The sequence below is a fragment of the Microtus pennsylvanicus genome, chromosome 2 (assembly GCF_037038515.1).
Source record: "Microtus pennsylvanicus isolate mMicPen1 chromosome 2, mMicPen1.hap1, whole genome shotgun sequence".
Lineage (NCBI taxonomy): Eukaryota > Metazoa > Chordata > Mammalia > Rodentia > Cricetidae > Microtus > Microtus pennsylvanicus.
The window spans coordinates 107810929-107833497 of NC_134580.1; the positions used below are offsets into that span (position 1 = coordinate 107810929).

Genomic DNA, 22569 nt, shown 5'->3' on the forward strand with positions numbered 1-22569 from the left:
ATGCCAAAAAGGTCTTTGACAAAAGGTCAATATGTGTTCATTATATAAATTGTAGAAGGACATCAGCAGCCACATGTGACAAGCCTATAGTCCACATCATCTTAGATGGAAAAGCACTTGAAGCACTCCTGCTAAAATCAGCAGTGACAAGAGCTGTTCACTCACCCCATTCTTGCCTTATAGTGCTTGGAGAACTAGCTACAGCAATAAAACAGGAGACACAATGAAGGGGGTTCAGTCAGAAAGGAAGTTGAATTATCCCCATTTCCAGAAGATATGTAATGATGAAATCCTTCTATGACTAGCATGATGGCACAATGAATTTTCTGCACCTATTGAGATGAGCACATGAGTTTTATCTGGATGTCCATTTATATTATTTATTACATTTATACATAACAGACCCCAAAGGTCCATCAGAAAGCTTCCAGAAATTCTCGTCAATGTCAACAAAGTAATAAAATACAAAATCAACTTACAAAAATCTATATATGCCTTTCTATATACCTATAACAAAAAAAATCTGCCTCCACATCTCTGATTTTTAATATTGTCTTGCTTTCAGTCCAGCTCTGGGACAAGCACCATGCAAACTTGGAATAATCACTGCAGAAGCTCAACTGTGCCCCAGTGTTCAGATACCATGCAGGAGCCAAGGGAAGGAATCCTTGGCATCTCTCACTGACAGATGAAACAAATTAAAAAGGAAATGTGTACCTGGAGTCACACAGGCATTGGCCACTCTGATGCCTTCAACGGCAAAGTTTACACATAAACTCCAAGGTGGGGAGGGAGACATGCAGAAGAGGGACAGGCATAATAAAGCTGCAGACCTGGGCTCTCAGACGTCACTGAAGTGTCAGCACTTGTTTGTGGGGGATGGGTGGCATAGACAGATGTGACATTTCAAGAAAAGCAAATATCTTCCCATAGGATTTGATGCTACAGGCAGCAACATTTTACAGTCATTATTCAGCTGTCTTTTTACGAGGGACTCATCAAAGTCAGGGGCTTTGGGTGAAGGTTTCAAACCCAAAAGCAGGTCTTTTGGCATTGTTGCTTAGTGAATAAAGTGGCTGGTTGTTGCTGTAGATTCTTCACTGTAGCTGGTTCCCCTTCTGCTACAAATTTGTGAATTAATTTCCATAGTTCAAAACTGTTCGATCATTTTCTATGCTCTTTCCTATGCTTTGGGGGTTTAGCGATTGTATTCTCCTAGCTACATGTAAGAACAGTTTCCCACTGCCAGGCCTTCGTTTCTCTCTCCTAGGTAAATCCAGAGACCTGCGTTCTTACAATGATCTTTACCAACAGTCCAAGTAAGAGCATTCCATTTCAGATATCCACAAACATCCAAGGACACAGAATTACTGCTTGCCCAAATCTGCTAATTCATATCTGCTCAGATGGATGGAAGAATAAGCAGGCCCTGGTTTTACCTCACTTATGGGTAAGAAATACAATGACCCCAAACTCACATTACATTAAAAGATCCCTAACTCCTTACGCTCACTTTCACCTCGGTTTTCTGATGATTTTACTGCTTGTGTTTAACACTCAAGGACAGCAGAAGAGATGATTAACCACAACCCAGAGAAAGACCTCCTTCCTGCTGGCACACAGACCCACAATGCCCACGATCAGAATGGCTGATAACAGCATACCTTAAAACTGATAATTTAGGGGCTGGAGAGATGGCTCAGCGGTTAAGAGCATTTCCTGCTCTTCCAAAGGTCCTGAGTTCAATTCCCAGCAACCACATGGTGGCTCACAACCATCTGTAATGAGGTCGGGTGCCCTCTTCTGGCCTGAAGGCATATATTGTATACTAAATATATATATACTGATACTTTAGAGACCTGGGTCTCCTCTTTGTTTCTATTGCTTGGAGCAATAGGTGCAAACTCCAGACCTGAAGGCCCATAGAAATTACACCATCTGGTGAATGTGTTATCAAACCAGGAGCCATAGCTTCTCCCTGATTATTTACATAGGTTTCTTGATTACCCAATACCCTGCATGAATGCTGGGACAAAAAAAGTGGTGTACTGATTTTAAAAAAAAATCCGTGCCCTATCTGTGATTTTACTGAAAGCTAAACATTTTAGTTTTTGCTCTAACAACCTAAAAATGTAGCAAAGTGCACTTACCTTCCCGTCTAGAATTCCCTGATGATTTAATCCATTTCTTAACTGTCTCCATTAAGGACGTGCACTAAGCCACTCCCACCTTTGAGCTGACAGCCACAGATCTCTGTGTGTAAAAACTCCTATCTGTTTTTTATGGGGATAAAGAATTCTAGCCATGGAAGCTGCTAGGGCTGAGGAATTGCTTGTTTATAAGGGTATATATTACTGGGAGCATTTGTAACACAAAAAGGAGGAGGGGGGGGAGAAGGAGGAGGAGGAGGAGGAGGAGGAGGAGGAGGAGGAGGAGGAGGAGGAGGAGGAGGAGGAGGAGGAGGAGGAAGAGGAAGAAGAAGAAGAAGAAGAAGAAGAAGAAGAAGAAGAAGAAGAAGAAGAAGAAGAAGAAGAAGAAGAAGAAGCAGCAGCAGCATAGATAGAAAGATTGTGTTGTGAGTAGTTTTCTTAGCTTTCAGATTTTAGCTCCATTTGCCTATTGTGTTGTCTTTATTTGAACTCTGAGAGGGATCCTTAAGAGTTCCCGACAATTTGAGAGGCATTTTGTGATAAACCTGAGGTCTTCATTCTAAGGTGGCAAAAAAGTGAAGCATACAGAAACACCGCACCGAGCTTGTGATCTGGCAGCTGCTCTGTAAGCCTAGTGCTGCAGGCTGTGACTCATACCTTCCTCTGGCTGCTGCCTGCCAGTTCTCATGGTGTGAGCTGGGGCAGCGGGACCACTGCTATGCAGTGCCTGCTCTGTGGGTGATGAGCGCTTGGTGCTCTGTAGGTGACACGGAGGGAGAGCTCTGAGGGCTCTAACCAGATAGAACAGGGTGTGAGTAGATGTGCGCAGGAGTCTGGTGCTGAGGACAGGGATCTGGGGGTGCGTGGGAAGGGACAGCTACAGAGATGTGTTAGTGCCTTGTATACAGCTCTCACCATAGTAATAAAATAGAAAAACTTTATTAAAACATCATGCGACTTGCTTCCCATGAAAAAGCATTATTCTGGGGTGTGTCACCCAGATCTATATATCAAACTGTGTGGATATTTTTCTTATTTCTACTGGGCAATGAAACAGGACCCAAAGAAATGTGAAGATCATTATCTTCTTACAGCAGCCAGAAAAGGGCTGGTTCTGCCACAGGACTAGATGGAAATCAGGGTGGAAGCCTGCTGTGAGAATGGGCTGTTTGGATGCCTGGCATCTCTGCTCCTTCTCTGATAGCTACCTGGGCTGCAATACACTGCAGAGAGCCCACGTGCACTGTAAGGAAAACCCCGCAGGCTGCCGTCCCCTGGCTTGCCCGTGACTGACATTTTCTTGTATCTTTCCCTGACTGTGCACCTGCACTAACAGGTCTGCTTCAGAACAGCAGTCCCTTCTCCCAAGAGTATGAAGCATAGCTGGATAAAGAAACAAGGAAGCTCTGGATTGTAGCGGCACAGCGCCCCCTTGTGGGAGAATAGTGTGAGTCTGCAAAGAGTGAAATGGGGAAGAAATAGAAGAAATCAGGAGCCCTGTGCATAGAAAGGAAGGAAAGGAGCAGAGAGAAGGGAGTGACGGGGATTCACACCCACGCTGTGTGACCCTTTCCCTAGCTAAGGGAGTCAGTAATTCTGGAGCTCTTCAAAGTTGATTTCCAGAAACATCCAGCTGAATTCACATCCTGATTAATTGCTTTCCCCACACGTTACTTGGAGCCCGCTGTCCTTAACTTTGGCCATTTCTTGCAACCAAGGGTTAAGAAGAAAAAAACTTGCAACATGATGAGTGCAGCAAGGGAGACTCATTTCTTGGTGGGAATATCTGGAAGAAAGGGGGTGCAGGTGGGGATGGCTATTCCACAGCATTCTCACTAGGGAGGGCGTCCTTTTTCTACTTTTACCAAGGGTTTCCCAGAGTCTAGCTCTTCAAGCACAATGTAAATAGCGGGGAAGCTTTTCTGTCCTGATGGCCTGGTCACAACTAAATACACAGAAGTGATATTAATTACGACGTGCTCAGCCAATAGTTTAGACTAATTATTAACTAGCTCTTACTTTTAAATTAACCCATTTCTATTAATCTATGCATCGCCTCATGGTCCGTGGCTTTATAGGGTTCTCTGGGCAGCCTGCTCATGCCTCTTTTAACTCTGTCCACCTTCATCCCAGTTCCCAGTTTGCTTGTCTGGCCTACCTTTATCCTGCCTTGCTATTGATCAGACAAATTTCTTATTAACCAATGAGAGTATTACATATTTACAGCATACAGAAGGATCATATCACAGCAACAATGGCCTGGCGGTAAAAGGAGACAAGACACACACCTCTGCCTTTACGGGGGGTCTGGTCTCCCAGGGTAATGCCAATCCTCAGTGGAGGCTGGTCTACCTGGTTCACCATGCAGATAAAGGTGCTCTCATCCGATATGGCACCTTCTTGCAGTGTGTGCTTTAGAGAGTATGTCCCATCGGAGTTCCTTGTGGCCTGAGAGAGCTTGAGAGTCAGGATCTTGTACTTATTCTTAATCCAGACAAGCTGCCCGACTGGGGGGTAGAAGTGGTTTACGTGGCAAGTCAGGTTCACTCTTTGATGCGCATGAACTTGGGTCTGCGGGGGCTCCGTGGTGATCTTCAGTGTAGGGATAACTAGACAGGAGCAGGAAGTAAACAGGTGAAAATTTGTTACTGTCTTAGTTCCCTGTCCCAGGGTCTCTGGATTGTTTTGTTAAGATGTGATTGGTTGGTTGGTTGGTTGGCAGTGGCCCAAGAATTCCAAGATGACCTTTAACTCACTATGTAGCTAGGAATGATCTTGAGTTCCTGAACCTTCTGCCTCACTAAACCAATCTTCAGCCCCTCTTTTCTTTTCTTTTTTAATTCCAGCTAGTATAGTTTTTGTTGTTTATATGCTCGTGGGTTTGGGACAATGGAGCGTGCTTGACCCAGCAGGGCCACACCCTTAAGGTAAACTCTCTCATTCTTTCAGAAAGCACAGGAGACCCACAGCTATGGGGCAGGGTCCATGAGACCTCCATCTCATGCTGGAAGCCAAGTGGCCTGATCTCCTGCAATTCTCTTCCAGCTGCTGTGAGTTCCCAATGAAGAGAGTTCACGAGTTCACCCTTTTTAAATGAACAAGTTTTATATGTTTTTATATGTTTCATGTAAGATAAGTAGGGACAAATATTCATGAAATAAATATTCATGAAACATAGCTGGAGACACGTGGATATGTAGTCTGGTCTGTGTTTTAAATATTCCATATTGTGACATAGAATCACTGGAATTATTAAAGTGAATTGCCCCACAAGATCAGGGACTCTATAATCACAAAACCTGCAACAGTGCCTGGCATATAGTAGATGTTCATTTTATGAGTGAATTATATTTTATACAATGTTAAGAATTCTCAGAACTCAGGATCTTATGCATAGAAGACAAGCACTCTGCCACTGAAGTACATCCTCAGGCCCATTTTTTACTTATTTTATTGTATTTTATTTCACAAAATGTCTAGGCTGTCCTTGCACTCAATCTTGACCCTTACAGGCCTGGAACTTGTTATATCTCTGCCTGTTTCCCAAGGAACTGAGATTACAAGCCTTATACCACCAGCTTCCACTAATAATAAGTATTTAGAAACATTTAACCATTAACAAGGATATAAATAGGAAAATATGTTTAGGGAAGGATGCTAGGATCCATACAATAGTAAGGTCAAACATTCGTAAATGACTTTCAGTGCACTGGGCACAATTCCTTCTTGATGTTCTAGAAGGAACAACAGGTTTAATCTTCAGAGGAAACTTACCAGAAAGGTGTTGGTTTTATTCTAAATTTTTAGGGAAACTGGGGCACAGAACATTTAAGACACATGACCAATATTGTGTAGCCTATGAGATGGTACGGCTAAGATCAAAGCCCAGCTGGCCAGCCCATGGAGCCTGTACTTTTGATCCATATCCATCTGTTCAAGGCTGGCAAGGATCAATTTCTATTCCCCATTGTAAAACGGGGCTTTGGGCAAAGCCTCCGTGCCACCAGTGCGGTCCCACCGTGTATTTCACTGCTCACTCACCTAGGATCACGTGGGAAAGATTGATGGTCATTGTTAGGGACTCATCAAGGTCCTCATGGGTGACTTCACAGGTGATCTGAGAAAAGATATCATGTTTGGCCAATGCCACGGATACCTTGCTTGTAACGTAGTAAACATCTTTGCTGATAGGCACCAGTTCTGGGGCTGAAGCTGGATGTTTATTATTGTCCTTCAGCCAGTTGACACTGAGGTTCCTGGAGCTGAAAAGGCCAGCGGTGCAGATGAAGGTCACTGGCTTTGCAGTGGTCATCCTCTGCTCTGGGCCCTCCAGAGAGATGAAAGGCTTCCCAGCTGAATAAACAACAAACAAACAAAAAACAAAAACCAGTTGTGACTATCTTCGCATTGTTGGAGAAACCAATCTACAACAGTATGTGACCACTAGCAAGGCCAGTCTCATGAGTAATGAAAATTTTCCCTTTTCCTGAGGTCACTTTTCCAGAGCTTTAGAGCAATGGCTCACTCAAGTCAAAATGCATTTCCCTGCACCCCTGCTCAAGGGAGAATATAGTCCCCGTGCTATCTGACTTTGAGGGGGATGCAAATGGACCACAGTATTGCAAACAGCCAATAGAATATGAGTGCTGGGGGGCGGGGAATGAGTGTCCCAGGAAGCCCAGCATGTGCAGAGAGAGAAAATGAGGAGTCACTCTACAGGGTGGTGACAAAGGACATCTTGAGCTGAAACAAACAAAACTGTGGTGGTAGTGGTCCGTGACTCTCTAATCCCAGCACTCGGGAGGCAGAGGGAGGCGGATCTCTGTGAGTTCGAGGCCAGCCTGGTCCACAGAGCTAGTTCCAGGACAGTCAGGGCTACACAGAGAAACCCTGTCTCAAAAGGATAATAAAAGAAAAATCACAATAACGGAGGAACGAATAAATCCATCTATGGGAGAGGACACGGCGATGCCATTGGGGCCTGAGGAGAGAGAGCACATGCTTGGACACACGCCCGAGAAATCGAGCTATGACCCCGCTGTACCACTATTCGGCTGCCTCGGGCAGCAAGACTTTAGGAGGCTTCAGAAAACAGGTCCTTCCACAAGACTGCAGCACTGCTTTCCACACGGGCAGGCCTAATTCTGTGGCTTGCGCAGTCTTTTCCTGCTGGTTCCAACAATGAATGGATAACGAAATATTTGGGATACACACCACCACCACCACCACCACCACCGCACACACTTCACATAGCCTTCTGGCCCCCTCTGCCCCTGTATTATGTCTACACTTGCAGGCATGTCTCTGGACACCTACCTCGCATACAGCCATTGCCTACTGTGCTCCCCTGACCCTCAATAACCCTGGACCATCTCCACATTCCCAGGCCTAATTACTGGAACTAGCTCTTGTAGACCAGGCTGTCCTTGAATTCACAGAGATCTGCCTGCAATGCCTTTTGAATGCTTGGATTAAAGGCATGCACCACCACCACCTGGCTTCCATACCTAATTCTTAATAAGATGATTATATACAAGATGTTCCCGGCCTGCCTCCTTTCATTCAGTTTCTGCCCTGACCCATTCCAATGCCACCTAGAATCTCACAACAGACACACAACCATAGAAAGAAGTCCACATGCTCAGGATACAGCATAAAAACACCCAAAGCATGAAAGAACAAGACAGTAGGTCTCGCTCCCCAAACCCACTGGTCCCATATACGCGTTCTCTATGGTGAATTATATAGTTAAACCCCAGAGCACAGAACTTGAAAGAACAATCATAAAATATATCAAATAAATCATGAACTATGAGGAAGACACAAAAACACAGCTCAATGAACTTAAAGAGAAAAATAATAAATGCACCAGAAATCATCTGTACCTGAATGAAACGAGGAACAAAATCCAAAATCCAATAAAGAGAGAAATATTGAAGAGAGCTTAAGGTGTAATAAAGATAGAATTGAGTAAACAGTAACACAATTAGAAAACTCAGGGGAAAAGCCTTGCAAATAGAATGGATTGAGTGGGAGATAAAAAAAATTATCATGTCAATCACCATAGAAGGACAAAACAAGATATTCCATGACAAAACCAGATTTAACCAATACCTAGCCACAAACCCATCCCTACACAAAATACTAGAGGGAAACTCCAACCCAAGGAAATTGGCTACATCAACAAAAACAGAATTGATGGTCTCATAGCAGCAAATCCCAAAGAAGGGAAAAAAACACACAAATTCACATCACCAACAATTAAAACTAAATTAACAGGAGATAGCAATCACTGGTCATTAATATCCTTTAATGTAAATGGACTCAATTCACCTATAAAAAGGCACAGGCTAACAGATTGGATATGAAAACAGAATCCATCCTTCTTCTGCATACAAGAAATACACCTCAACCTCAAAGACAGACATTGAATCGGAGTAAAGGGTTGGGGGGGATAATTCTAATCAAATGGACGTAAGAAACAAGCTGGTGTAGCTATCCTAATTGTAAGCCCCAGTGTCTGGCCTCCATCTTTGGAGGCCCCATCCCTGTGCCTGCCAAGTCTTGACCCCTTCCTGCAGGAGGGTCAAGACAAGCCCACCAAAATCTTGACCACGCCCTCAGTCTATTTAAACTGCTTCCCTGGAAAGTTTCCTCATGGTCTCTTTTTTCCTTCCCCCTGTGGTTGTGTTAGCAGCCTCCAGGTTCCCCCTCAGGGTCACCCGAGAGTGCAGGAATCCCATTAAACCTGGATATTTTTTAATTTGGCTTGTTGTGATTTGGCTTGATTTGGGATTTTTTACTTTGGCAGAGAGCTCGCGTTAGGAAAAATTCCCAACACTAATATCTAACAAAATAGACTTCAAGCTAAAAATCAATCAAAAGAGACAAAGAAGGATATTTTATATTAGTCACAGAAAAAATCCACCAAGAGGAAATTTCGATACTTAACAGCTATGCCCCAAATACAAGGGCACCCTCATATGTAAAAGAAACACTTCTAAAGCTTAAATCATACATTAAACCCCACACACTAATAGTGGGAGACTTCAACACTCCTCTCTCACCACTAAACATGTCAGTCAGACAAAAAAATGAACAGAGAAATAGGGGAACTAACAGATGTTATTACTCAAATGGGATTAACAGGCATCTATAGAATATTTCATCCAAACAGAAAAGAATACACCTTCTTCTCAGCACCTTGTGGAACCTTCTCAAAAACTGACCACATATTTGGTAACAACACAAACCTCAACAAATAAAAAAAAATTGGAATAACCCCATGTATCTTATCAGATCACCATGGCTTAAAACTAGAATTCAACAGCAATAATAATTCCAGAAAACCCACAAACACATGGAAATTAAACACTGCTCACCTAAATCATTAATGGGTCAAGGAAGAAATAAAGGGAGAAATTAAAGACTTCCTAAAATTTAATGAAAATGACCACACAACATACCCAAATTTATGGGACACAAAGAAAGAAGTGATAAGAGGAAAGTTCATAGCACTAAGTGCCTACATAAAGAAGCTGGGAAAATCCCACACTAGTGAATTAAGTGGATTAACAGAACATTTGAAAACTCTAGAACAAAAAGAAGCAAACTCACCCAAGAGAACTAGATGGCGGGAAATAATCAAATTGAGAGCAAATTAGAAACAAATAGAAACAAATAGCAAAATAGAAACCAGCAACATAGAAACAAAGAGAACAATAATACAAAGAATCAATGAGGCAAAGAGTTGGCTCCTTGAGAAAATCAACAAAATAGACAAACCTTTACCCAAACTAACCAAAAGGCAGAGAGAGAATATTCAAATTAACAAATTCAGAAATAAGAAGGGGCACATAACAACAGACATGGAGGAAATACAGAGAATCATTAGGTCATATTTCAAAAACCTGTACTCCACAAAAATGGAAAACTTAAAGGAAATGGACAACTTTCTGGATAAATATCACTTACCAAAATTAAATTAAGACCAGATAAACAAATTAAACAGACCTATAACTACTGAAGAAATAGAAATAGTCATCAAAAGTCTCCCAACCAAAAAAAAAAAAGCCCAGGACCAGATGATTTCAGCTCCAAATTCTGCAAGATTTTCAAAGAAGAATGAATACCAACACTCTTCAAATTGTTCCACACAATAGAAACAGAAGGAACATTGCCAAACTGTTTTTATGAGGCTATATTTACCCTGATACCCAAACCACACAAAGACATTATTAAGAAAGAAAATTACAGACCAATCTCACTCATGAACATTGATGCAAAAATACTAAATAAAATACTGGCAAATCAAATCCAAGAACACATCAGAATCATCATCCACCATGATAACTCGGCTTCAACCCAGAGATGCAGGGATGGTTCGACATCTGTCAACATAATCCACCATATAAACAAACTGAAAAATAAAAACCACATGATCATTTCATTAGATGCTGAAAAAGCTTTCGACAAAATACAACATCCCTTCATGAAAAAGGTCTTGGAGAGAGCAGGGATACAAGGAACATACCTAAACATAATAAAGACAATTTACAGCAAGCCAACAGCCATTATCAAACTAAATGTTGAGAAACTCCCAGCGAACCCATTGAAATCAAGAACAAGACAAAGTTTTCCACTCTCTCCATATCTATTCAATATAATTCTTTTTTTAAAAGATTTTATTTATTTATTTATTATGTATAGAAAGTCTGCCTCCATGTATGCCTGCAGGCCAAAGGGCGCCAGATCTCATTACAGATGGTTCTGAGCCACCATGTGGTTGCTGGGAATTGAACTCAGGTCCTCTGGAAGAACAGTCAGTGCTCTAACCGCTGAGCCATCTCTCCAGCCCTCAATATAATTCTTGAGGTCCTAGCTAGAGCAATAAGACACCAAAAGGAGATCAAGCAGATACAAATTGGAAAAGAAGAAGTCAAACTTTCATTATTTGCTGATGATAGTTTACATAAGCGACCCCAAAATTTCTTCCAAGGAACTTCAACAACTCATAAACACTTTCAGTAATGTAACAGAATACAAGATTAACTCAAAAAATCAGTAGCCCTCCTGTACACAGATGATAAATGAGCTGAGAAAGAAATCAGAGAAGCATCACCCTTTACAACAGCCATAAATAACATAAAATATCTCGGAGTAACTCTAACTAAACAAGTGGAAGACTTGTATGACAAGAACTTTAAATCTCTGAAGGAAAGAAATTGAAGAAGACACCAGAAAGTGGAAAAATCTCCCATGTTCTTGGGTAGGTAGAATTAACATAGTAAAAATGGCAATTCTACCAAAAGCAATCTACAGAGTCAATGCAATGCCTATCAAAATCCCAGCAAAATTCTACACAGACCTTGAAAGAATGGTACTCAACTTCATATGGAAAAGCAAAAAACCCAAGACAACCAAAACAATTCTATACAATAAAAGAACTTCTGGAGGCATCACAATCCTTGACTTCCAACTCTACTACAGAGCTACAGTACTGCAAACAGCCTGGTATTAGCATAAAAACAGACAGGAAGATCAATGAAACCAAATCAAAGACCCAGATATTAATCCACACACCTTCGAACACCTGATTTTTGATAAAGAAGCAAAAAAAAATCAAATGGATAAAAGAAAACATTTAACAAATGGTGCTGGTATAACTGGATATCAACATGTAGAAGAATGAAGATAGATCCATATCTATCAACATACACATAAGTCAAGTCCAAATGGATCAAAGACCTCAACATAAATCCAGACACACTGAACTTCATAGAAGAGAAACTGGGAAGTACACTTGAACACATTGGCACAGGGGACCACTTCCTAAATACAACCCCAGTAGCACAGATACTGAAAGAAACAATTAATAAATGTGGCCTCCTGAAACTGAAAAGCTTCTGTAATGCAAAGGACATAGTCAACAAGACAAAACAACAGCCTACAGAATGGGAAAAGATCTTCACCAACCCCACATCAGACAGAGGTCTGATCTCCAAAATATACAAAGGACTTAAGAAATTGGTCATCAAAAGAACAAATAATCCAATTTAAAAAATGGAGTGCAGATCTAAACAGAGAACTCTCAACAGAGGAATCTAAAATGGCTGAAAGACACTTAAGGAAATGTTCAACATCCTTAGTCATCAGAGAAATGCAAATCAAAACAACGCTGAGATTCCATCTTACACCTGTAAGAATGGCCAAGGTCAAAAACACTGATGACAACTTATGCTGGAGAGGTTGTGGGGAAAAGGGAACACTTCTGCATTGATGGTAGGAATGCAAGCTTACAGCCCCTTTGGATGTCAGTGTCACAATTTCTCAGAAAATTAGGAAACAACCTTCCTCAAGACCCAGTAATACCACTTTGGGGTATATATCCAAAGGATGTTCAATCATGCCACAAGGACGTGTGCTTAACAATGTTCATAGCAGCATTGTTTGTCATAGCCAGAACCTGGAAACAACCTAAATGCCCCTCGACCAAAGAATGGATAAGGAAAATATGGTACATTTACACAATGGAGTACTACACAGCAGAAAAAAATGACATCTTGAATTTTGCAGGAAAATGGATGGAGCTAGAAAACATTATTTTGAGTGAGGCAACCCAGATATAGAAAGACAATTATCACATGTACTCACTCATAGGTGGTTTTTAAACATAAAGCAAAGAAAGCCAGCCTACAAACCACAATCCCAGAGAACATAGACAACAATGCCGACACTAAGAGAGACTTATATAGTTATAATCTACATGGGAAGTGGACAGTAGAAAAAGACAAGATCTCCTGAGTAAATTGGGAACATGGGGACCTTGGGAGAGGGATGAAGGGGGAAGGGGAGAGGCAGGGAGGGGAGCAGAGAAAAATGTAGAGCTCAATAAATAACAAAAATTATCATGTCTTGGAGGTAAAGTTGAGGAATTAGAACACTCAGGCAAATAATAATTATAAAAAAATTTAAAGGGCAGGAAAGGAACATTCAGAAACTATGGAATGACATGAAAAAGATCAAATCTTCTATCTAATTATAGAAATAGTTGAAAGAGAAGTCAATGACAAAGACCACATCTTCAACAAGATCATAGGAGAAAACTTCCCCAAACTAAGGAAAGGTGCAAACACAGAGACACAAGAAACACACAGTACAGCAAGTAGACAAGACCAGAAACAAAACTCTCTGTGCGTGTTAGAGTTAAAACATTAAATATACTCGGCAAAGAGAGGGTACAAAAAGCAAAAAGAGAAAATTTCCCATTATAACAGCTGATTTCTCAGTTGAAAATTTAAAAGGCTGGGATAATGCTCTGCAACTTCTAAAAGACCACAGATGCCGATCTAGATTGGCATCTGTACCCAGCAAAACTATCTGCCATGGACAGAAAGCCTGTCCATCACACAAACAAGCTAAAAGAATTTATATCCTTCAAAACAGCCCCACAGAATACTGGAAGCAAGCCTCAGACAGAAGAGAGGGGTAAGTACCACCACGCAGCTATAGAAAGGAAACAAGTGAAGTGACAATTACCCTCTACCCCGACCAGAGTGACTGAGGTCAAGAACAGGCAACAAAGGCAGGTAAGGATATGAGGAAGGCAACCCCCCCCCCCCCTCGTCGCTATGGATGAGACTGCAAACTTTTGCTGTCCCTCTGAAAATCTGTGGAGAAAAAACCCTGGGGAATTCTCAAGAAGCTGAAAATAACTCTGCCACATGACCCAGCTATGCTGCTCTTGGGCATGTGCCCAAAGGATTCAACACCCTACCCCGCAGATCCTTGCTCAACCAGGTTCAGTTTTGCTCTATTCTCACGGTTAGAAAATGGAAACCATGTAAAAATGGGAGCACATTCCCTCCAAGGATGCTTCGTTCAGCCCCCTGCAGTTAAACTGGGGCAAAGCACTCACTGCTCCAGGGGCTCTCCCCTGGAGCAATAAAGGTTGTCCTTCTCCTGGGGACAGTTTTTGGAGATTCAGAGCGATGGTTTAATTGTGATGCTGTATGCATTTGCACCCCTACTCTGCTCAGATGGTGAGTCATGTTCTAGGGTCCCAGTGTCAAGTTGTAGTCCTGGAATTACAAAGACAGACAGATGGTAGAGAGTAGCCCAGGGGCTCTGACACCTTCCACATCGCACCTGATCAGTTATGAAACACTTCCAGGTGTAGGGAGGGGTTCATTTCACCCACAACCCAACTGTGAGAGGATAGGACTGTTGCCTCTACTTCCCGGGGGAGCGGAGACTCAGAGAGGTTTAGGAACTTGCTCAAAGTCACATAGTCTGTCAGTGACTAAGGAAGGTTTAGCAGGTTCACCTGACATTGGATTCAGGATTCATTGCTTACTCCAGGTTCTTTCTCTCTCCCTCCCTCCCTCTCTCTCTCCCTCCCTCCCTCTTTTCCTCCTTATCTTCCTCCTTTCCTCCCTTTTTGTCTCTCTAGCTCTCTCCCCCTCCCTTTTCTCTCCCTTCTCCTGCCCTACCTCCTCCCTTCCCTCTCTCTCTTTATATATATATAGTATATGTGTTTCATAGTTCTGAAACTGGCAGCCATGAAGTCCAAAGTTGACATCATAGACCCCAGATCCTTTCCTTGCCACCAGGCCTCCCAGCCCCCACCTCTGTGTCACATGCTCTTTCTCTGATCCCTGAAATCCCACTATCTCCCTGTCCCTAAAAGGTCTACAATATGAAGATGTTCAAACAGACCAGGAAAGTTCCCTGGGACTCAGTTCCTGTCTAGAACATGATTTTGCCACCCCTGAGTGCTGGCCTGCATGCTCTGAGGGTCTCCATGGCCAAGACTCACCTGCAAATGCCAGCAGAAATGTTGGCAGAAGAAGTCCCAGGCCCAGAGCCTTCCAAAATATAGTAGCCATGGTAAGAATGCCTGGGTGAAACTCGCAAGAGCCCAGGAGCCTCTGGCTGGTCTCTTCCCAACCTAGGCTGTCCTATAAATCTGCCCACACTTAACAGAGTCTGAGCAGAAGTTAGAGCCACACTGAAAGAAGTGGTCATTGTGGCTAAGGTCTCTGTCCATCCCTCAAGCCCACATCCAAAGAAAGTTTACCACGTTGTCTGGGTGATGATTTTGTGGAACCCCTAAACCAGACTAGGGATGAACCGAGCTCACCACCAGCTTCTAGCCACAGCGCTGGTATCTGATGTACCGAGCCCTAGATTCCCCTGTCCTGGAGGGACCATCACTGTCTCTCAGAGTCTACTCTATTACTGCCCGGGGACAACTTGTGGAAACATAGAATGGATGCTGAGTCCCAGAAAGGCAGCTACAGTGAAGCTTGTAAGTACAACAAGATATGATGAAGGTAGAACACAAACTTTAAAACCCAACCCTTGGTCTCCACTTTGGGTTCATAAATGTTGCTTCGGCATTTTCCTGTTGCTCAGAATCATGTAATACTCACCAAGCTACAGAAAAAATGAACCAAAGACACAGTAACCTGTTTCTCCTACCTGTTAGGAACAATCTCTCCCCTGGGTTTCTCTCTTCCTTACTCTGCTGTGTCTGACATCATGTTATTCACTTGAACATATAGGTCTGGTCTGCTGTTTTGAGGGCTTTGATTTGGTTTGTTTGTAGTATAGAAATGGATCTAATGATTTTATGCATATTAAGTAATTACGCCATTACCGAGATACAACTCCAACCTTAGCTGATATTTATCTTTTTTCCCTATAAAAAATAATTTGACACGAAAGGCGTTGCATGTCCTGAGTACATAGAAGGAATACCATATTAATGAGGCCCTTGGTGTGAGGTGTGTCCTCAGAAGTGATGATGAAGCAGGCCTGCCTTCTTTCCTTCTCTTGCCACATCCCACCTGCCCTCCCCAGTGTATCCACTCAGCTGATGTGGAGGGGACTGAGGACTCATCAGTCTGAGAGGGAAACTTCTATGGAAGTCTCTCCCTTTCTTCTAACTACCACCACTCAACTAAGCCAGGCACTCCAAGAAAGAGAACTCCAGAGACCCAGGAGCTCCCACGAGGAAGAGGTGGGTCCTCTCTCCTCTGGTATAGGTTTCCTGGACTGTAACCTCATGTCATGTTTATCAGAGGGAGAAAGGAGGAAGTGGGAAGACCCAACCTAGTGGGGAAATAAAATGGAAAGAAAACATCCTGTGTGTCCTCCAGGCAGAGGGATGGTGAGTGAGGGGGAGGGAGGTGGAGAAGCCTGAAAAAAGGAAGAACCTATTCTGGGGTCCTGGCTTTCTGCAAGAGGTCCCAGAAGCAAAGATTCAGCCATGGAGCTGAGTCAGATAACCTAATCCAGGCAGGATGACAAAGGACACAGATCCCTTAGGAATGAAGGTCTGGGTTAGTTCTCCAGGAAAAGAGCCATGATCTCCCACGGTGCTTGCTAAGGGTGGATGAAGTCCAGAATTGCAAGTAGAGCACGGCAATTATAAATATGAGCTAAGGCCACGTGATCGGTTGCAGAATCGAAGATTATAACTGACATGAGCGTTTCTGTCATATTATGTTAAGAATATATTTGTACAGATATTTGTTTTTTCTTTTAATTTTTTATCATATAATATAACATCAATTATTAGTGGTTGTTATATTAAGTTTGAGATACTAAAAAATGTCCTTCAGGAGATATTTTCCCCATTCTAAAATTTATAATGCATTAGTGATTGTATAAAGGATAGTTATATTAGGCATAATAATGACCTGCTATTATACATGGGATAGTTATACCATGTTATACATAATTATGATCTGGTTATTGTTATCATTTAGAAATAAAGCATGACATAAGGAGATAGATTGTGTATCAGTTTGACAAGGGGTGGATTTCTGGTAGCTATTCATGGTTGTCAACTTGACTACATCTGGAATTAACTAAAACCCAAGTGGCTGGGTACGCTTGTGAGGGGTTTTTCTTAATTAAATAATTTGAAGTGGAGAGATTCACTTTTAATCCAGATCTCTTGATGTGGGAAGATCCACCTTTAATCTTGGCCATACCTTCTGCTGGCAGTCTATATAAAGGATATGGAAGGAGGAAGCTCTCTTTGCCTGCTTGCTCTTGCGGGCAAGTCCATCCCTTCACTGGCATTGGAGCCTACTTCTTCAGAATTCCAGCACACAGCAAAGACCAGCTGAGACATCCAGTCTCGTGGACTGAATAATTACTGGATTCTTGAACCTTCTGTTGGTAGACAGAGTGTGTGTGTGTCATCTTTCTTTCTTTCTTTCTTTCTTTCTTTCTTTCTTTCTTTCTTTCTTTCTTTCTGCCCATGATTCGAACTATTTTATAATCTTAAAGACAAATGAATTTGATTATCTTGATTCACCAATTGTGAGAGGGACAGATTTGGTGACTCTGTATATAAAACTTTTGACAATTTGTCAAAAAAAAAAATAAAGAAAATCAACTTTCTCCAGAAAGGGAGCTCGCGATAGGCTGAAGTCACAATTGTACTAGTATCCAGTTTGGTGAACTAATGAGTTTTTATTGGAATTACTAACATGAGTACGGATGAGGATTCCTTACAAGATAATTCAAAAGCAGCTGCATCACTAGGAAGCCCACTCAACATGGGTGATGGCTCCCCAAACCCTGCAACCCCAGATCTGCTGTGCAGCTTGCAAGCTGTTCTACAGTACAAACATCTCTTAACCAGGTGTTACTGCCCTTTACACTGTTGGGGAGGGGCCTTCAAGGATCTTATGTTCAGCCACGACTGTTGTTTCTATCTTGTTTATGACTAGGGAGTCTTCCTTTCCCTCCCAGAGGAAATACTCATTTGTAGGGAAGCTGCAATTTCAGAGAATATAACATATAACATAGGCACAAGTCCCCTCACCCCCACCCCAAAGCACACTGCAACCAAGACCCAGGAACTAGACAGACATCATTCCTGTGACCCTCAAAGTTCTTAGGAAGAGTTCCTGAGTACTCTAATGTTTTTGCAAACCCGACATAGAAGTCAGGTACAGTTTCCCCTGGCCTTATTTTACACTGTTGTATTATTTTGGTACAGTCAGAATTTCGTGTAATAATTTTGGTGTCAGACCAGAAAGATGATTTCTTAACTCAGTACGAGCATTTTTGGCATCTGCCTCTATTTACAAAAGTCCTCAAGGGTGGAGGATTCCACTCTGCAGAGCAAAGCCTTCTTCTGCCTTACTTCCTGAAAGCAATAAGTGGATTAATTGATAAAGGCAAGAAAATCTTGGTTTATGAATTTTTTTTTTTTTTTACAAATTTCTAGTCCTTCCTAATACAGGTCAGAGAAGCCCATAATCAAAGGTTTCAGCTCACTTCTCTCCAGGGAGTAGAGACAGAATCTGAGTCCCCTCTTCCTCTTAGTTTTAGATTTAAAGGGCCTCTAATACTATTTTCCTTTTCCTATAGAATTTGGTTCGTCTTGAGAATGGCCCAAGTCTCTTTGGGAGTTGCTAGGGAGAGAGGAGCAAAGCGTGGTTGTGAAGGAGGAAGCAGAAGTTTTGTTGGAGGAGGCAAGGGGACAGAGGGATGGATGGCAGTGGAGGGTTGAGATGTGTTGAGTACTTCAACATTCGTCTTTACTTTTGACACGCTCTCTAAGACTTTCTTTCTGGTCTCTTGTTCCTCAAATATCTATTTTAAATCTGATACTGCTTTTGCTGTGGGATATCCACCAGAGACAACTCCTCTGATATGGGTTTAAGCCAATAGAAAGTCTTTATTAGCCAGTTGGCTACTATATTGGGTGTTTGGGATCCAAGTGTAGCCCCATACCTTTCTCGGATTGAGCTTTTAAGCACAAAAACAAGGTTCTGGGTTGACATACTTCAGTTAACAAGAAGAGTTAGCCAGAAGTGGAACTACACGTAGAGACTTTTTCAGAACTATGGACTTGGATGGATTAGGTCTTTGTTTTAGTTTTGGCGGGTGGTGCTGTCTATATGTTGAATTTTATGACCTGAATGGCTGCAGTCAGTTGTGCTAAGGGATGGGGTCTACTAAGGTCTGGGGCCCTGTCATATTTTCCAAACGTTCTCTATTTGTATTCTGCAAATTAACAGCTTTATTGTTTCTTCTTTTGGAGTAGTGGTTCTCAACCTTTCTGATGTTGTGACCCTTTAATACAGTTTCTCAAGTTGTGGTGACCCCAACCATAAATTATTTTTGTTGCTACTTCATAACTGTAATGTTGCTATTGTTATGGATTGTAATGTAAATATCTGTGTTTTCTGGTGGTCTTAGGCATCTTCTGACATCATATATATCACACACACACACACACACACACACACACACACACACACACATTGGTTTTTCGAGACAGGGTTTCCCTGAAACTCTGGTTATCCTGGAATTGCTCTGTAGACCAGGCTAACCATGAACTCACAGAGATGTTCCTGCCTCTGCCTCCTGAATGGTGGGATTAAAGGCACATGTGACCATTGCCTGACTTTTCTTCAATATCTTAAAATTTTTTCATACAAGCTTTTCACTTGCTTGGTTATAGTTACCCAAAAATATTTCATAGTTTTGAGGCTATTGTGAAATGTGCTATTTCCCTGATTTTTTTCTCAGTCCATTTGTCATTTTTGTATAGGAGGGCTTCTGATTTCTGCTTTAATTTTGTGTGTTGCTACTTCGCTGAAAGTGGTTATCAGCTGTAGGAATTACCTGGGAAAGATTTTAGGCTCACTGTACATTGTCACATAATTTGTAAGTCACAATGCTTTGATGCCTTCGTTTTTCTATTTGTATCCCCTTGATCTCCTTCAGTTGTCTTATTCCTCTAGATAAGACTTCAAGGTATGGAGAGAGTGGGTAATCATGTCTTGTTCCTGATTTCAGTGAAAATACTTTGAGTTTCTCTCCATTTAAGTTGGTGTTGGCTATAGGTTTGCTGTAAACTGCCTTTCTTATGTTTAGGTATGTCTCTTGCATTCCTAATCTCTCTAAGACTTTATTTATCATGAAAGGGTGTTGGATTCTGTTAAAGGCCTTTCTGCATTGAATGAGATGACCATGCAGATTTGTCATTTGGTTTGTTTATGTGGTAGGTTCTATTTATTTTTTTTAGGTGTATTGAATCGTGAAGTTCTGGGGTAAAGCCTACTTGATCATGGTGGATAATCTTTTAGATGTGTTCTTGGATTCGGTTTGCAAGTATTTTATTGAGAATTTTTGCATTTCTGTTCATAAGGGAAATTAGTCTGTAATTCTCTTTCCTTATGGTATATTTATGTGGTTTAAGAACCAGGGTAAATACTTAAATACCTGCAGCCTTGTAGAATGAATTAGGCAATTTTCTTTCTGTTCCTATTTTGTGGAATACTTTGGGAAATATTTGAAATAACTCTTTTTTGAAAGCCTGGTAGAAATCTGGTCTTGGTCTTTTTTTTTTTTTAATTGGAAGACTTAATTACTGCTTCTATTTTACTAGGGACTATAGGTCTGTTTAAACTGTTTTTTTTAAATCTTGATTTAACTTTGGTAGGTGTTGTACATCAAGAAAATTATTCATTTCTTTTAGATTTTCCAATTTTGTGGAGTACAAGTTTTTAAATTATTTCATTATGACTCTGGATTTTCTCCATGTTTGTTTTTATGCTTCCCTTTTTGTCTCTAATTTTGTTAATTTGGATCTTCTCTCTACCTTTTAGTTAAATTGGCTAAGGGTTTGTCAATATTATTGATTTTTTTCAAAGAACCAACTCTTTGTTTCATTTATTCTTTATGGTTTTTTTTGTTTGTTTGTTTCTATCTTATTGATTTCAACTCTGGGTTTGATTATTTCTTGCCATCTAGTTTTTGAGGTGTTATTACTTCATTTTATTCTAGAGATTTCAGGTGTGCTATTAAGTTACTAATATGAGACCTCTCCATTTTTTAGATGTAGGCATTTAGTGCTATATGAACTTGAATCTTAGAACTGCTTTCATTGTGCACCATAAGTTCGGGTACATTGATTTTTTTTTTATTTTCATTCAATTCTAGAAAGTTTTTCATTTCTTTCCTAATTTCTGTCTTGACCCATTTTTCATTCAGTAGTGATTTGTTCGGTTTCCATGAGTTTGTAGGCTTTCTGTTGTTTCTGTTTTTGTTGAAATCCAGCTTTAATGTGTGGTGATCAGATTGGATGCAGAGTGTTATTTCAATTATCTTGTATCTGTTGAGAATTGCTCTGTGGTCAAGTATGTGGTCAGTTTTGGAGAATGTTCCATGGGCTGCTGGGGACATATATTCTTTTATATTTGGGTGAATTGTTCTGAAAATATTTGTTAGGTCCATTTGATTTATGACATCATTTAGTTCCAGCATGTCTCTATTAATTTTTTGTCTGGATGACCTGTCTATTGCCAAGAGTGGGGTATTGGAGTCTCCCACTATCAGTGCGTGTGGTCAATATGTGATTTAAGCCTTAGTAGTCTGCCTTTCTTTCTTTCTTTCTTTCTTTCTTTCTTTCTTTCTGACTGACAACTGTTTTGTATTTATTCTTCATATCTTTTAAAACCTGCATCTCAATTACACTCATCTCCCACTCATAATGTTTCTTTTGTTCGATTGTTCTTATGTTTGGTGCATAGATATTAAGAATGCCATCTTGGTAGATTTTTCTCTTTAATGAGTATGTAGTATCCTTTCCTATATCTTCTGATGAGGGTTTTTTTTTTTTGAAGTTTCTTTTGTCAGATATTAAAACGGCTATACAAGCTTGCATCTCAGGTCTGTTAATTTTGATTATATTTTTTCATCCTTTTACCCTGATGTATGTCTGTGTGTTTCTTGGATACAGGCAAAAGTTTTCAAATCCATTCAGTTAGTCTGTGTCTTTTTTATTGGGAATTGAGACCATTGATGTTGAGCAGTATCAATAAGCAATGTTTGTTGGTTCTGTTATTTTGATGTGGTGGTGTGAATTTTCTCCCACTTCCTCTGATTTGCTGGTCTGGTCTTATTTATTCCTTTTGTTTTCTTGGGTGTGGTTAGCCTCTTCAGGTTGATGTTTTCCTTCTAGAACCTCCTGTAGGGCTGTAATTGTAGATAGTTACTGCTTAAATTTGGTTTTATTATGGAATGTGATTTTAAAGGAATCCACAGTTGAGAGGCTTTGAACTTTTAAAGAGATTTGGAATTTTACAAAGACTTTGGATTTTAAAAGAGACTGAATATTTTTAAAGGACTGAATTTTTAAGTGTTTGAATTTTTAAAGACTGTGGGACTTTTAAAAGTTGCGATGTTTATATTGTAATGTGGATATTCATGTGTGATCTTGGAAATTAACAAGAAAGGAAAAGCTATGACTTAACAGTGATTTGTTTGTGTGTTGAGCTGACAAAGGATCCATTGGGATGGTTAGTTTTAAGTCAACGCCATACAAACTAAGGCTATTGAAGAGGAAGAAATCTCAGTTGAGAAAACACCTCCATGAGATTGG

At 41.0% G+C, this 22569-nt stretch overlaps 1 gene segment (V, D, J or C); it reads right to left on the reverse strand.

Annotated features, from left to right (window-relative positions):
• Window positions 1–22569, reverse strand: part of LOC142845066 (immunoglobulin heavy constant epsilon-like) — a 49125-nt gene that overhangs the window by 17046 nt on the left and 9510 nt on the right. The window contains 2 exon segments of the C gene segment in view: window positions 4439–4759; window positions 6192–6503. Of these exon segments, the coding sequence occupies window positions 4439–4759; window positions 6192–6462 (592 nt within the window).